This window comes from Pristis pectinata, chromosome 19 (genome assembly GCF_009764475.1).
Source record: "Pristis pectinata isolate sPriPec2 chromosome 19, sPriPec2.1.pri, whole genome shotgun sequence".
In the NCBI taxonomy this organism is placed as follows: Eukaryota; Metazoa; Chordata; class Chondrichthyes; order Rhinopristiformes; family Pristidae; genus Pristis; species Pristis pectinata.
In genome coordinates, this window is record NC_067423.1 from 21,439,710 (window position 1) to 21,453,708 (window position 13,999).

The 13,999-nt window shown below is 37.2% G+C and overlaps 1 protein-coding gene across 15 annotated transcripts in view; it reads right to left on the bottom strand.

The window, feature by feature from the left end:
* Positions 1–13,999, bottom strand: part of magi2a (membrane associated guanylate kinase, WW and PDZ domain containing 2a) — a 321,741-nt gene that overhangs the window by 119,791 nt on the left and 187,951 nt on the right. For 14 of the 15 annotated variants that reach the window (XM_052033862.1, XM_052033859.1, XM_052033861.1 and 11 more), the window contains exon 4: positions 11,030–11,251. In XM_052033862.1, the coding sequence (XP_051889822.1) occupies positions 11,030–11,251 (222 nt within the window). Of the gene's footprint in view, positions 1–11,029; positions 11,252–13,999 lie in introns of those variants that run through there. The other variant, XM_052033863.1, reaches the window with a different exon arrangement.

Genomic DNA, 13,999 nt, shown 5'->3' on the forward strand with positions numbered 1-13,999 from the left:
CAAGCAAGTCATTTTAATATGGATCATTTCATGTAGCAAGGAAGCAGATGGAAATTTCTCTGATGATATTTATTCAACACATTTCCCCACAATAAAGAGATGTTGTGCCTTCAATCAAGAATTCAATAACATGTTAAGTTGCAAACCAATGCAACTTATATACATTGATTTTATCTCTCACTTAGATTATATAAAGGTGTAAACAAAATTGTATTGTGACCAAATCCACACATTGAATTATCTTCTCATTCATTCAGACTTGGAAACATATGTGAGTGTACTATGGATAAATATTCTAATTAATATATTACTTCTAACAATTTCACGTTTTTTTTCCTCTTTCTATTTACTGAACTTTAGAGGACAATAAACAAATCTCTTGTTCTCATCACTGATACTCCAATATGGTCAGTTTCTCCATTCCTCTGTTCACCACATACAGTACATCATGTGAGGATACAGTTTTAAACTAATGTTGGTTGAAGGAAGTTCACTTTTGTTTATTTCCTTAAAAACAATTTCACAATTTTATACCATTAATACATTTCTAACACTATTGCTAGCTAGCAAACTTTATCATCATATTCTCTCAGTTCTGGAATTTGAAATGCATCCACCGGAAGTTTTATTTTAGGAAATGCAGGCATTGAGTAATCTCTGCACTGAAATGCATTCTCACTTCTATTTGCAATGCAAATACTTTTAATAAGAGTTAACATCTACTCATACAGTAACTGTTACAGGACTAATTCAAATACATGGCATATTTATTTTATTGTATATTAAATAGGAAGAATTCTAGCTTGTCATATATATTTATCACAGTAAAGCCTTTTTCATCGGTGGATAACATCGGTGGTCTGCTTCTAAGGCTACAACATGTATGTGAAGATATAAGTTGAGTATTTCTAGAACTATAGCTACAAAAGCGAAAACATATTCATTTTAAATCTATCACCTATGCCGTAATACTATCTTTTAAAAGCTTTGTCTGCAGGTCACATAGTACATTACGCGGTGAGGATGAACTATAACGTAGACTGGAACATAACCTTCAACAGAATTTTACAGATGCATATCAGAACTGTTGGTGTGATATTCATCATCTAAACAGTAACTGTTATTGTCAATCAAAGCTTTGATCACAGAAGAATTAATAGTATACAAAGCTAAAATTAGACTCTGTGGAAAAAGGAACTTAATGGTACTAATTATAATGAAAGCATAGGAAGATTTTTAAAATTTAATTATCCAACTTACGGGAGAGAAGGTCATGCAGTTTCATGTACAGGACCTCTGCATTCTATCCACACATATATAAAGAGGATGCTAATACTGATGTCAGAACCACCAAAAAATCAAATAGTTATAAAGAATAAATTTGAGCATGTATTTTGTTCATTTACAAAAAATAGTTCAGTTAAGATAGCAATTGTGGCTGATACTCTTGGAAGAATTAAGAGAAATAGAGGGGAACCAAGGGGCTATTGACTGAGACGTTTAAGGTAATTAACATCAACAAAGAGACAATTCTGGAGAAATCAAGGGGACTAAATCCGGACAGATCCCTTTGACCCGATACATTGCATCTATGCCTTTTAAAAGTAGTGGTTACATCGTGATGATAATCTAAAAAATCCCCTAGATTTTTAGAAAAGTTACAGTAGATGGCAATCATAACATTATTATTTAAGAAAAAATATCGAGACAAAATAGAGAAACAGCTAGACTGACATCCACTGTCAAAAAATTGTTTTAACACATCATTAAGGATGCAGTAACAAGGCACTTAAATAATAAAATAATTAGAAAGGATAGGCATGGTTTTATGAAGAGAAAAACACTTGACAAATTTATTTCTTTTTTGAAGGTATAGTATATCTGTGTTTTCAAAGGACATTTTATAAGGTTGTTGCATACAATGCCCACAAACAGGGCTAACACATCAGCCCAGTTGAAGTATTGGATAAAGAACATAAAACAGAGAATAGACATTAAAAGATTTTTTTTCAGGTTGTCAGGTTGTTACTAGTGGGTTACCACGAGGATCTGTTTTGGGCTTTTACCATTTATCAGTTAAGTGAAGATATGAAAGTAGATAGGAAAATAAAGTTGAGAAGAAAATAGTCTACAAAGGGATAGAGACAGATTAAGTGAGTGCACAAAGGGATGAAAGGTAAAGTATAACGTGGGAAAATTTCAGGTTGTGCACTTTGGTAGGAAGAACTGAAAAATCATTTTTTAAAAAAAATAAGGTGAGAAACTGGTAAACATTCAAATCAAGGGATCTGGGTGTGCTGGTTCAGGACATGCAGAAGGCGAACCTGCAAGTACACCAAAGAACTAGGAAGCTAAATGATTTGTTGGTCACTATTGCTCAGAGATTGGAGTGCAAAGATAAAGCAAGTCCTGTTGACATCATGCAGGGCTCTGGGAAGACAATGTTTAAAATGCAGTGTGGAGTTTAGGTCTCTATTTCCGAGGATTTGCCTTGGAAAAAGTGCTACAAAGACTCACATGATTAATTCCTGGGATGAGGAGTTTGTCTTCTCTTGGCCTACACTCACAAGAGTTTAAAAGACTAAGAGGTAACTTTATTTTGTAAAGAGTTGATGAGTAGATATTGAATGGCAGTTTCCTTTCAACGGACATCCCAGAACAAGGAGAAAAGAGGAAAAGGGATCACCCATTTAGGACTGAGATAAAAAGTAATTTCTATTCACAGACAGTTGTAAATCTTTGGAATTCTCTGCTTTGGAGGGCTGTGTGATAATAGTTGAGTATATTCAAGGTTGAGATCAATAGACTTTGGGGCACCAACGACATCAGGGGATATAGTGATTGGGTGGGAACTGTGACTTGATGCACAGAATCAGTTATGTTCTTATTGAATGGTACATCAGGCTCAAAGGACCATATGGCTTACTCTGCTTCTATTTCTTTTTATTTTTAATTTGCTGTGTGGATTTGTCAATACCACTTGAATAAGGTATATAGAAAGTCCTGCTAACAGAAATGGCTGCTATGAGAATTCATTCATAGAACGCTTCTAGGATAGTTTCAGAGAGCAATATGTTCTGGATCCAACTGAGGATTCTGAATCTGGCAATGTAATAAGGCAGGTTTAGTAAATGGTCTGAGAATAAAAGATCCTCTGGGAAGTAATGATCACAGCATGAGAGAATTTAGCATTCAGCTTGAGAGTGAGACATTTAAAAGATAATTCCTGGCTCCCAGCAAAAATACGTTCTAATGAGGAGGAAAGATTCTAAGTGGGAAATGAAACAACCACAGCTAACTAGGAAAATTAAGGAGTGTATCGACTTGAAGGCGACAGACCTGAAGATCAGATAATGGCAAAGGAGAACTAACACAAATTGAGAAGATACATTTTGAGGGCAAAATAACGAGAAATATAAAAAACTGACAATAAGAGCTTCTTTCAGTATATAAAAAGAGAGAGATCAAAGTCAACATAGTTCCCTTAAAGAATGAGACTGGGGAAATAGTTACAGGGATCAAGGAAATGGCAGAAGAGTTAAACAGATATTTTGGATCAATCTTTACAACAGAACATAATATGGACATCCCATTAATAGTAAAAAAAAAAATCAGGAAGAATTAATTACCATCACATCAGTAGGGAATTAATATTAGGAAATTAATAGGACTAAAGACTAAGTCCCCTAGATCTGATACTTTGCATCCCAGGATCCTAGAGAAGTGGCAACAGAAATAGTGGATGCATTGATTGCAATCTTCCAAAAATCTTTGATTTTGAAGAGGTACCAAAGGACTGGAAAACTGTCAATGTGATAAAGTTTACTTAAAAAGGATGAGAGGCAAAAAGTGGATAACTAGGCTGATTAGCTTCAAGGCTATTATTGAAGAAATGTTGGGATCAATTTTTGAGGAGGTAATAGCAGAACATTTGGAAAGTTATAATTTGATTAAGCAGTGTCAGCATAGATTCATGAAGGGAAAATCATGCATGAAAAATTTACTAGAGTTCTTTGAGGAAGTGTCAGCCAGAAAGGAAACAGCAGATGTAATACATTTAAAGTCCTGGGTGTCAACATCTCAGAGGGTCTATCTTGGGCCCAACACATTGATGCAATCACGAAGAAAGCACACCAGCAGCTCTATTTCATTAGGAGTTTGAGGAGGTTTGGTATGTCACTAAAGATTCTTGCAAATTTATACAGATGTACGGTGGAGAGCATTCTGACTGGTTGTATCACGGCCTGGTATGGAGGCTCCAATGGGTAGGATTGAAAGAGGCTGCAGAGGGTTGTAGACTCAGCCAGCTCCATCACAGACACAACCTTGCCCACCATCATGGACATCTTGAAGAGGCAGAGCCTCAAGGCGGTGGCATCCATCATTAAGGATGCTCACCATTTGGGACATGCCCTGTTCACATTATTACCATCAGGGGGGAGGTACAGAAGCCTGAAGACCCACACTCAACGTTTCAGGAACAGCTTCTTCCTCTTTCTCTTTTTCCTTCTTCTTATTCCTCTTTTGGACTATCTATTTTTGTAACTTATAGTAATTTTTATGTCTTGGACTGTACTACTGCAAAAAAAACTAATTTCATGACATATGTCAGTGATAATAAACCTGATTCTGATATTTTCAAAAGGCAATTAACAAGCTGCCATACAAAAGTTTAATTTGCAAATGTGAAGTCGTGGAATATATCGATATGAATAGAGGGTTGGCCAACTAGCAGGAAACAGCGAGTAGGAAGAGTAAGTTGGTAAATTGTAATGAGAGGAGTGCTGCAGGGATCAGCGCTGGGACTGCTGTTACCTGTAATATATACTAATGACTTCAAATCAGGACGCGAGTGCGCTATAACCTAATTTGACAATGCTACAAAAGTAGGAAGACAAGTTGTGAAAGAATCAGAGTGATTACAAGGAGAGACTAAAAGGTTGAGTGAGTGGGCAAAAACTTGTCTTACTTCTTCTTAGGCAGTCCCTCATGTTCCACACCAGCTTTGTTGGTTCTGAGGCAATCCCTTGGAATCAAGAATGACTTACTTTCTGGATTCTCATGAATGAGGTCAATGTGAGATCTATAGATTCTTCCACATAGGGGTCAGGTGGTATCGGATGGGGTGACTGGGTAGTTTGTGAGGTGAGTGAGCTCCTCCGGCTTTTGCCTGTTCCTGATGTGTGGCTGTGAGATTCCTGAAACCATTCTGAATACTCCTGCTCCACTTTGAGTGATCATGGGCCAGAGATTCCTAGGATTCAGGAGAATATTGGATACCCTCATGGAGGCTTTGAGTATATTCTTGAATGTTTTTCCTTTGTCCATCTGGTAATCTTTTTCCTTTATAGAGTTCAGAATAGAGTGCATGTTTCAAGAGTCTGATATTCAACATGTTTACAATGAGGTCAGCCCAATGTGGTTAGCGACTGAGTGTAATTAAGATCTCAGTGCTCTGATTGTTGGCCTGGCCAGAGGATATTGATTTTGACTTGTTTGTCTTTCCAGTGAATTTGGAGGATTCTCTGAGCTTTGGTGATATCTTTGCAGTGTGTGGAGGTGCCTGCTATAGATAATCCTGGTCTATCAGAGACATATCGGAGGCAGGAATCACAGCTGTCTCTTGGACTGTGAGTTTTGTGCCAGGTGTGGCATCTTGATCTTCAAATACCCTTTTCCTCAATTGATCAAAGGCTGTACTGGTGCATTGAAGGTGGTGGTAAATTTCATCACTGACGCTTGCCTTTGCTGTGAGGCAGCTCTCAAGATATGGAAAGTGGTCCATATTTTCCACTTCTGATGAAGGGTCTTTGACTTAAGATATTAACTTTGTTTCTTTTTCCACATATATTGCCTCACCTACTGAGTGTTTCCAGCATTTTTTAAAAATTTTATTTACAGCGTGGTAACAGGCCCTTCCGGACCAACGAGTCCGCACCGCCCATTTTAAACCCAAATTAACCTACCCGTACGTCTTTGGAATGTGGGAGGAAACCGGAGCACCCAGAGGAAACCCACGCAGACACAGGAGAATGTACAAACTCCTTACAGACAATGACGGGAATCGAACCCCGATCGCTGGCGCTGTAATAGCATCGTGCTAACTGCTACGCCACCGTGCCGCCCTGCTGGCATTTTAGCATACATTGTTATTTGATGGTCACGTTGGGCCAAAGTGCCTGCTTCTGTGCCATATGACTCTAAGAGTTTTAGGAAGTGAATTCCAAAGCTCTGGGAGAAGTCATGGCCATCAACAGTGCAGCAATTAAAAGTCAGGAAAATGCAAGAGGACAAAAGCTTTTAGGACTGGAAGATATTGCAGACTGGAAGGCACTGTAGGGTGGTGGTGGGGAAGCAGGGTGGCCTGTTGAGGTGAATGCATGGACTTGAAAATCTGAATGAAGATTTTTAAACAGAGGCATTGTGAGAGTAGCAGTCAGAGTAGGTTAGGAAACATAGGTGCTAACGTTTTTGCAGGAGAGTTTTGGGTGAGTGCAAGGTTAGCTTTGATTAACAAAAAAAACTGGGAGGCTGACTCAGAAAGCATTGAAACTGTGAAATCTACAGGTAAATTCATTGATGTTATAAAAGTGGAAATAGACAGATTGCCTGTGAGTACCCCTATTAGGTCTCCCCTTAACCTAATCTGATCCAATATATGCAAGGTTGCAAACTATCTACCACTTACTATATTTATTAGTACCAGCACCATGTTTAAAATCCAGTTTACCAATATCAGTAAAGAAGGACTTCAGTGAGCAAATACTTCAATTTAAACTGTGGTGCTTGTGGTCAGGTGAACTTTATTTGCTAGTTGATTACCTTATAGGATAATGATGCTTGATGTTACCATTGTTGCATCCTGGACACTCAGCATTTCAAGTGGTATAATGTTATGCAGTTGATATCTTTCAAGCACATCATTTGTATAAGCTTTAAAATGTTTCAACAGACAATCAAGTTCTGCTCGACGCACACGGATTAATAACATTTCTCTGAAGCACGGAAATAATGAGAGCTTTGTCAGATCAAAAGAGATGTTGCTAAAAGGGTATTACCTAAGATATTTGTTCTAAAACTTGAGTTTGTGGACTCTGGAAGTCCATAGAGACTTCGCAAAATGAGAATGTGCTCCTGTCACATGCTGTGAGAGGGGACAAGCAGATCGCATACCATTCTCTCTTCTCCCAGACCGATTTTAACTTTTTGACCAAGCTTGAAACGGTATTGTGCTAAATAATTGGTACTTTACTGTCTGACACAAAAGAACATGATATCTACGGCATTCATTGGATTTTCAATTTCTACTCCTTTCTGTATAACCACTGTATTACAGAATTACACTGACAAATCTCTTAAGGGACCAGTAAAAACTGCCTTTAGATGAGCTAATCCACAGCCTAATTTCCATTAACTCAACATAATGAAACCTGCACTTTATTTGGCTTTTTTATGATGTTGCATACCAGAAATAACAAGAAAAAAAACATAGATCCAAACTGAAACATCCTGCAGGACCATACCATAACCCTGTAAACATTACAACAGACTGGCTCAGTGCCAGCTAAAATCATGTCTTGCCTTTGCACAGATGGCAAAATATTGATCAATCAGCTCACAATGAGCAATTTGTTTTTCCTACAGTTATGATGTAATGAAGGAATTATGTGAAGTAGCTTTGATAATTATTTAAGATTAGTTTAAATAAAATGGTATTTTAGTAAACCATTGTAAAAATAAAATTGCAATTCATCACCACTATTCATGTGTAGCTAAATTTTCCATTTTTACTGGAATCTTTCTGAAAGCAGTTGGAGAAAAAAATAGCATACTTGGTCTGCAGCTGCACCATTTCTGAACCAGTGGCTTGGGGGTATTTGGAAGAACTGTCAGTTTGTTTATTCTTCTGGTTCTTTCCCTCTTCTCTCCTTATATATATCCTTTTTATCTTTGGTTAATATAGTTGAGAGTGAGAGCTCAATATCTTTGAAATATTGCTGACCGTTTTCCACTAATCCCACTTGTCAGCTTTAAGTCCATATCTTTCTATGCCTTACCTATTCAAGTACTTGTCTAAATGCCTCTTAGTCATTTTAACCGATTCAACCACATCCCCTGGCAACTAGTTCTAGATATCAACCACTCTCTGTATGAAAAACTTTCCCCTCAGATCCCCTTTCAATCTCCTCCTTCTCACCTTAGACCTATGCCCTCTTGTTTTTAAACACCCTACCATGGGAAAAAGATTCCAACTCTCTACCCTTTCTATACCTCTCATAATTTTATATATCTCTATGAGGTATCCCCCTCAGCCTTTTTCACCCCAGGGAAAAGCCTATTTTATCCAATCTTATAACTAAAATCCTCCATTCCATGCAATATCCTGTTGAATATCCTCTGTACCCTCTCCAGTGCAGTCACACCAAAACTGCACACAATACTCCAAATGTGGCCTAACCAATGCTTTGTAAAGTTGCAACATGACATCCCAATTCTTACATTCTGTGCTCCCACCTCTGAAGGCAAGCATGCAAGATGCCTTCTTCACTGCCCTATTTACCTGTGTTGCCACTTTCAGGGAACTATATACAGTACTTTCTGTTCATCAACATTCCTCAGGTCCCTACCATTTATTGTATATTTCCTGCCCTTATTTGACTTCCAAAATGCATCATCTCGCACTTTTTGGGATTAAATTTCATTTGCCAATGTTCTGCCTAACATTCCAGTTGATCTATATCCAGCTGTAGTCTTGAACAATTTTCTTTGCTATCCAAAACACCACCAATTTTACCGCAAACTTACTAATTATACCTCCAACATTAACGTCCAAGTCACTAATATTTATCACAAACAACAAAGATCCTAGCACCGATCCCTGCAATACACCACTGGTCATAGATTTCCCATCAGAAAAGCAACCTTTCTCCACTATCCTCTGCCTCCCATCACCAAGCCAGTTTTGGATCCAATGCTGGTTCGCCACACTTCAAACTCTTTTTGAGATGATGGCCATGATTGTAGCTTCTCAAAAAAATACATGCAGACCCTCACTTGATATTACATTCAGTTCTGATAACGAAGCACAGAAGCAGCTACTTTCTTACAATTATCATTTCAAATACACTGTTGAGAAAGTACTCTCTGAAGATTGTAAACAAGAATTAAGGCTGTGGCTAAAGCAAAGAAAGGTAGGCAAGTAAGAAAAATTGGAAAGACCAGGACTTATTAATGAAGTTGTGTGCAGTTCTATACTAAATATACATTCAGTATATATTAATGAAGGTTGTTCAATCCATTTTTCAGGACCCTTCATTATGTGTATGCAAGTAAAATGTCACGCAGTATGTAATTTATGATTTGAGGTAGAATATATTATGCGCAGCACTTGGCTGCAAAACACTGCTGCCCTCGTTGTTCAAACAAGATGTCCCACCTGGGAACAATTTTAGTGGGAAACATATTAATATAAATGTCAGCAAGTAAACAGAAGAAGAAAATGTTAGCACGATTATAAGGTAAATTTCTCTTCATGTTAACCAATGGTAAACTGAAGATTTGTCAAATAGTTGTTTAATACATGCTAAAATAAACATCTTTTTACCTTTGACCTCACGATCTACCTTGTTGTGACCTTGCACCTTATTGCACTGCACTTTCTCTGTAGCTGTGACACTTTACTCTACTGTTATTGCTTTTACCTGTACTACATCAATGCACTCTGTACTAACAGAATGTAATTGCACTGTGTAATGAATTGATCTGTACGATCGGTATGCAAGACAAGTTTTTCATTGTACCTCGGTACAAGTGACAATAAAAAACCAATACTAATATAGATTCATAAAGAAAGACTATTTTAAAAGAATGATACGGTAATACCTCTTTATATACTATTTGATTTTAGGAAAGGATTTTATAGTCAAATCAGAGGGACAATTTTGCCAACATATCATCCTTACTTTAAAACGAAATCTCACAAACAAGCCAATAACAGTAAAAGTTCCTCAAAAGTCCTCATCATTGGAAATATACAAACATCAACTTGACAAAATCCGGAAAAAAAAGGAACTGAAATTTCTGTAAACAATGGAAAAGTATTTACATTATTGAAGATACAATTGTTAATTGCTGGAAAATGTGACACAGAATTTTCACTGTTCAATTGTGAAATTACTTTGTATAAAATGATATAATTTACAAAACTGACTAAAACCAATTAAATTGTTTCTAATTCAGAGGGTTATTATTTATTTATTTCAGAGGCTGGATTTCATTATGAAAATAAAGATAAAGCTATCAGTGCTCCACATTTTTATGAACAAATCATCCAGCAACTTTTAGTGATGACACATGCACAATTAAAAGTGAAAACCCAGGAGTTGTCTGTTCAAATTTATTGAATGGTGTTAATGTATTGTTATTGCAGATACAAAATTAACTTGACATAAAAAGTTAAATCAAGTCATTCTAGCCTAAGTACATTCATAAATCTTAATTGTCAAACAACCTATCAGGCATTAAAGATTAACTTCACAAACATGGACTCTCATTCCTTCAAATCCTAATTACTATGAATGACTTATGAAAAGGACCAAAACAAATGTAGTTTCTCCTTCCATCTGTATCCTAGATCTTATCCTTCTTCCCCTCTCTTTGTTACTCTTTCTCTACCAGACTTACTGGTGAGTACACTATTGCAGTTTACACATTATTGTTTAGACTCCTCACTGCTTATTAACTATTCCTCAATTTGATTGATTAAGGAGATTCACAATGCCTTTCCCAGCTCACATAAATCCCAAGGACTCTATATCGTGCTCTGGATGCCCCACTTACAACAACTTTCCTGGCAATACTTATTGGAATGTCTATGAGCAAATGTACGGTGAATGACCCATGTTCACAGCAAATTCGGGTTCAATATCTTAAAAGTACATGCCATTACAAAAAGTCCTTAGAAACCTTAATAGTTCTCCATTCCCATCCCACTCCTTATCCACTATTTTCCCTGCACTGATATACTGACCTGGTGTAATTGTGTCTCCATTTCCATTGACAACAGGCCTTTCTTCTTCTTCTTCCTCTGCTTCAGGGGGAGCAATTTCAGCTTTTTCCATGTTACTTACTGACTTGTTTCTTTTCCTTTTGCCCTCTGAACTAGGTCTGGCACCAGGCAAAATCTGATCCGTTACATTTAGCAATAGTGGAATCGGCTCTGCTGGGGGTTTTGGCGTGCCATAATAATTGTCTGCAAAAAAAGAACCATACATTCCTGTCAAATTCCTTGTATTTCAAAGATGCACGTAAAAAGTCAAACATTTGTAACATGAAATAGAATAAATTACAATGCCTAGGAAAAATATCACAAACAGTCCACTATTTCGAGAGACAATTATTTAATCGACCAGTTGACTGCATGTACACTGCACAATACTTCCAAAGAAATTTTGGTAATTTTAAAATATATTTGTTGCTCACATACTGCTCAACAGAAATTCAGTGGCTGTTCTTATTCACTTTATTAGACTATGAGAAATAGTCGATGTAATTTTTTTGTGCAAGTTTTCTAGTTTCCAAGACTACTTTGATAAATCATGCACACTTTGTTAGGAAGAATGATGAATGTAACATCTTTCACAAAATTTTAAAGCACTCTATAGGCAATTGCGCTTCATTGTTACTGTTGTAACGTAGAAAACACAGCACTTGATCTCTACATCACAAGCTTCCATTGACAGCAATGTGATATAATGACTGGATATCTGTTTTAGTGATGTTGACTGATGGTAATCTTAATCAAAGTAGTGCAATGGGATCTTTTACATCTACCTCGGTTTAATGTCCTGTCCAAAAGAAGGTGACCTCGAGATTCGTTTGCCCCATTTTTCTTGTGTTAGAAAAATTAGTAATCTTTCTATTGCTGTTTTAAAAAACTCTTTAAAGACAAAATCACAATATTTCTTAATGCCAGATACAAAACAGCACCAGAGGGATTCCTTGTGGAATGCCTCTTTGTTTTAGGAACAGTGGGAATTAGGAGTTGATTTCCCTTATTAAAAGCAGCTTTCCTCAGTAAGCAGCCCTTAAAGGATAACATCACAAAACAACCAGCAATTTTTCAGCTAGTAGGTGGAGATTGAGTGCACACCACAATGTTAGGAGATGGTTAACAGAGTCTTCTCAGGGAGGCCAAGAAACTTGCACAGGATTCTGAAGAGCACTTTGTAGGGGTAGCCTCTTCATGGAAAAATACAAGGATATTGCTAAGGGATACTTGTCAGGGAATGAGCATCATTGCGAATGCCTTGATCTGTAATCAAATGCCCCCTCCAGATGTAAAGGAACAGGACAAATTTATTGAAGGTTTCACTTTATTGATGGTAGACAATTTCTTGATTTCTGCAATGTAACAGTGGGCTACAATATGACATATGTGGCATCTCCAACAAAGGCAGCCTGGGAGGATTCAAAGTCAACATTTCTGAGTAATGGTGAGTGCTGGAGCTTATGCTTGTTTGTTTGAGGTTTTTCTGGTAAACAAATAAAATGTAGGGCTTCCAAAAGTGCAGGCTTTCATAGAGGACATTCCTGCCCTTACTCACACCCCTTGGCAAGTTTCTTCCTTGAACAGGAAAAAAAAACTGTGGATGCGGGTTGAAGATCCTTTGTTAGAATTGGTCTTTGACCTGAAAAGTTTAAGGGGAGGCATTCCTTCCATGCAGGACTTTTTTTTGTCTGATGTCTTTCTCCTATTTCTGATCTGATGAACTATCTTCCTTTTTTGCAGGATTTGTTCAGGAGTTTCTGGTTACCTAACTTTGAGAGAACCCTGTGGAAGCCACCAAAATACGTGGTTTATCCAATTCCATTTTGGGTCAGTCTACTTGAGGTTTGTTTAGCAGGAATTATGTTTGCAGAAATTATGAGGCAGTTTGACAGGAGAATTGTGCCCCATCTTTGAATTCACGTTTTGCTTTAGCCTGCAGTATTATTAAAAGTTGGTTTCTCGATGAGTAAACAACTTTACTTGTAATTTAGGCCACAGTACAAACCAGAAGCTAATATTGGATATTACACAACCCTTAGCAAGCTAGAAAAATAGTGCAATGGTACACACAATTCTCACACCAAAAGATAGATATCTTGTTAACAACTGGTATTAATTCACTCTGAAAATGTTTAAAATTGGTTAATATTATTTTCTCCGCTACAAAGCCTTTTTTGTAGCACTAGATAGACGAACTGTTCAGCCAGTAATTCCATCAGTATTGTATTGGAATGTCAGTTTGGATTTTTGCTGTCAAGTTTCTGAAATGGAATTTAAACCTGGAACCTTCTGCCTCAGAATGTTAGCCTGTTGGAGTTTGTTACTTTTTTCAGCACAGGAATTAAGATATCTTACTAGAATTAAAAAGGATCTTGGTGATAATACACCTGGAGTACTGTGAATAATTTTGGTCTCCTAACCTAAAAAAGGATTAACTTGCTGTAGAGAGAGCAAAGCAAAGATTCACAAGAGACTGTAAATTCACCAGACTGTTTTCTTGGAAAGCATGTCACACATTTGAGGAGAGACTGAGTAGGCTAGGCTAGAAATTAAAAGACTGAGAGGTGACCTCTCTGCATCATACAAAATTTTTAGAGGGCTCAATAGGGTAGGCACAGGAAAGAGGTTTATCCTGGCTGAGAAGTCTAGAACTAGGGATCACAGTCTCAAAATAAGGGCTAGTCCACTGAGAATTGAATGAACAGAAATTTCTTCACACACAGAGTGGTAAGTCTTTGGAAATTTCTACTCTGGATGGCTCCGGAGGCTCAATCATTGATTATGTTCAAAAAGGAAGATTGACAGATTTCTGGAAAATAGTATTAGGGTAGAGAGCAGCCCTGATTTGTTGAACAGTGGAGCAAACTTGAGGAGGTGAATGGCCTATTTCTGCTCCTGTTTCTTAGCTTCTTTCTCTAATTGGCAGTTCTACCCTTTGAGCTACAACCG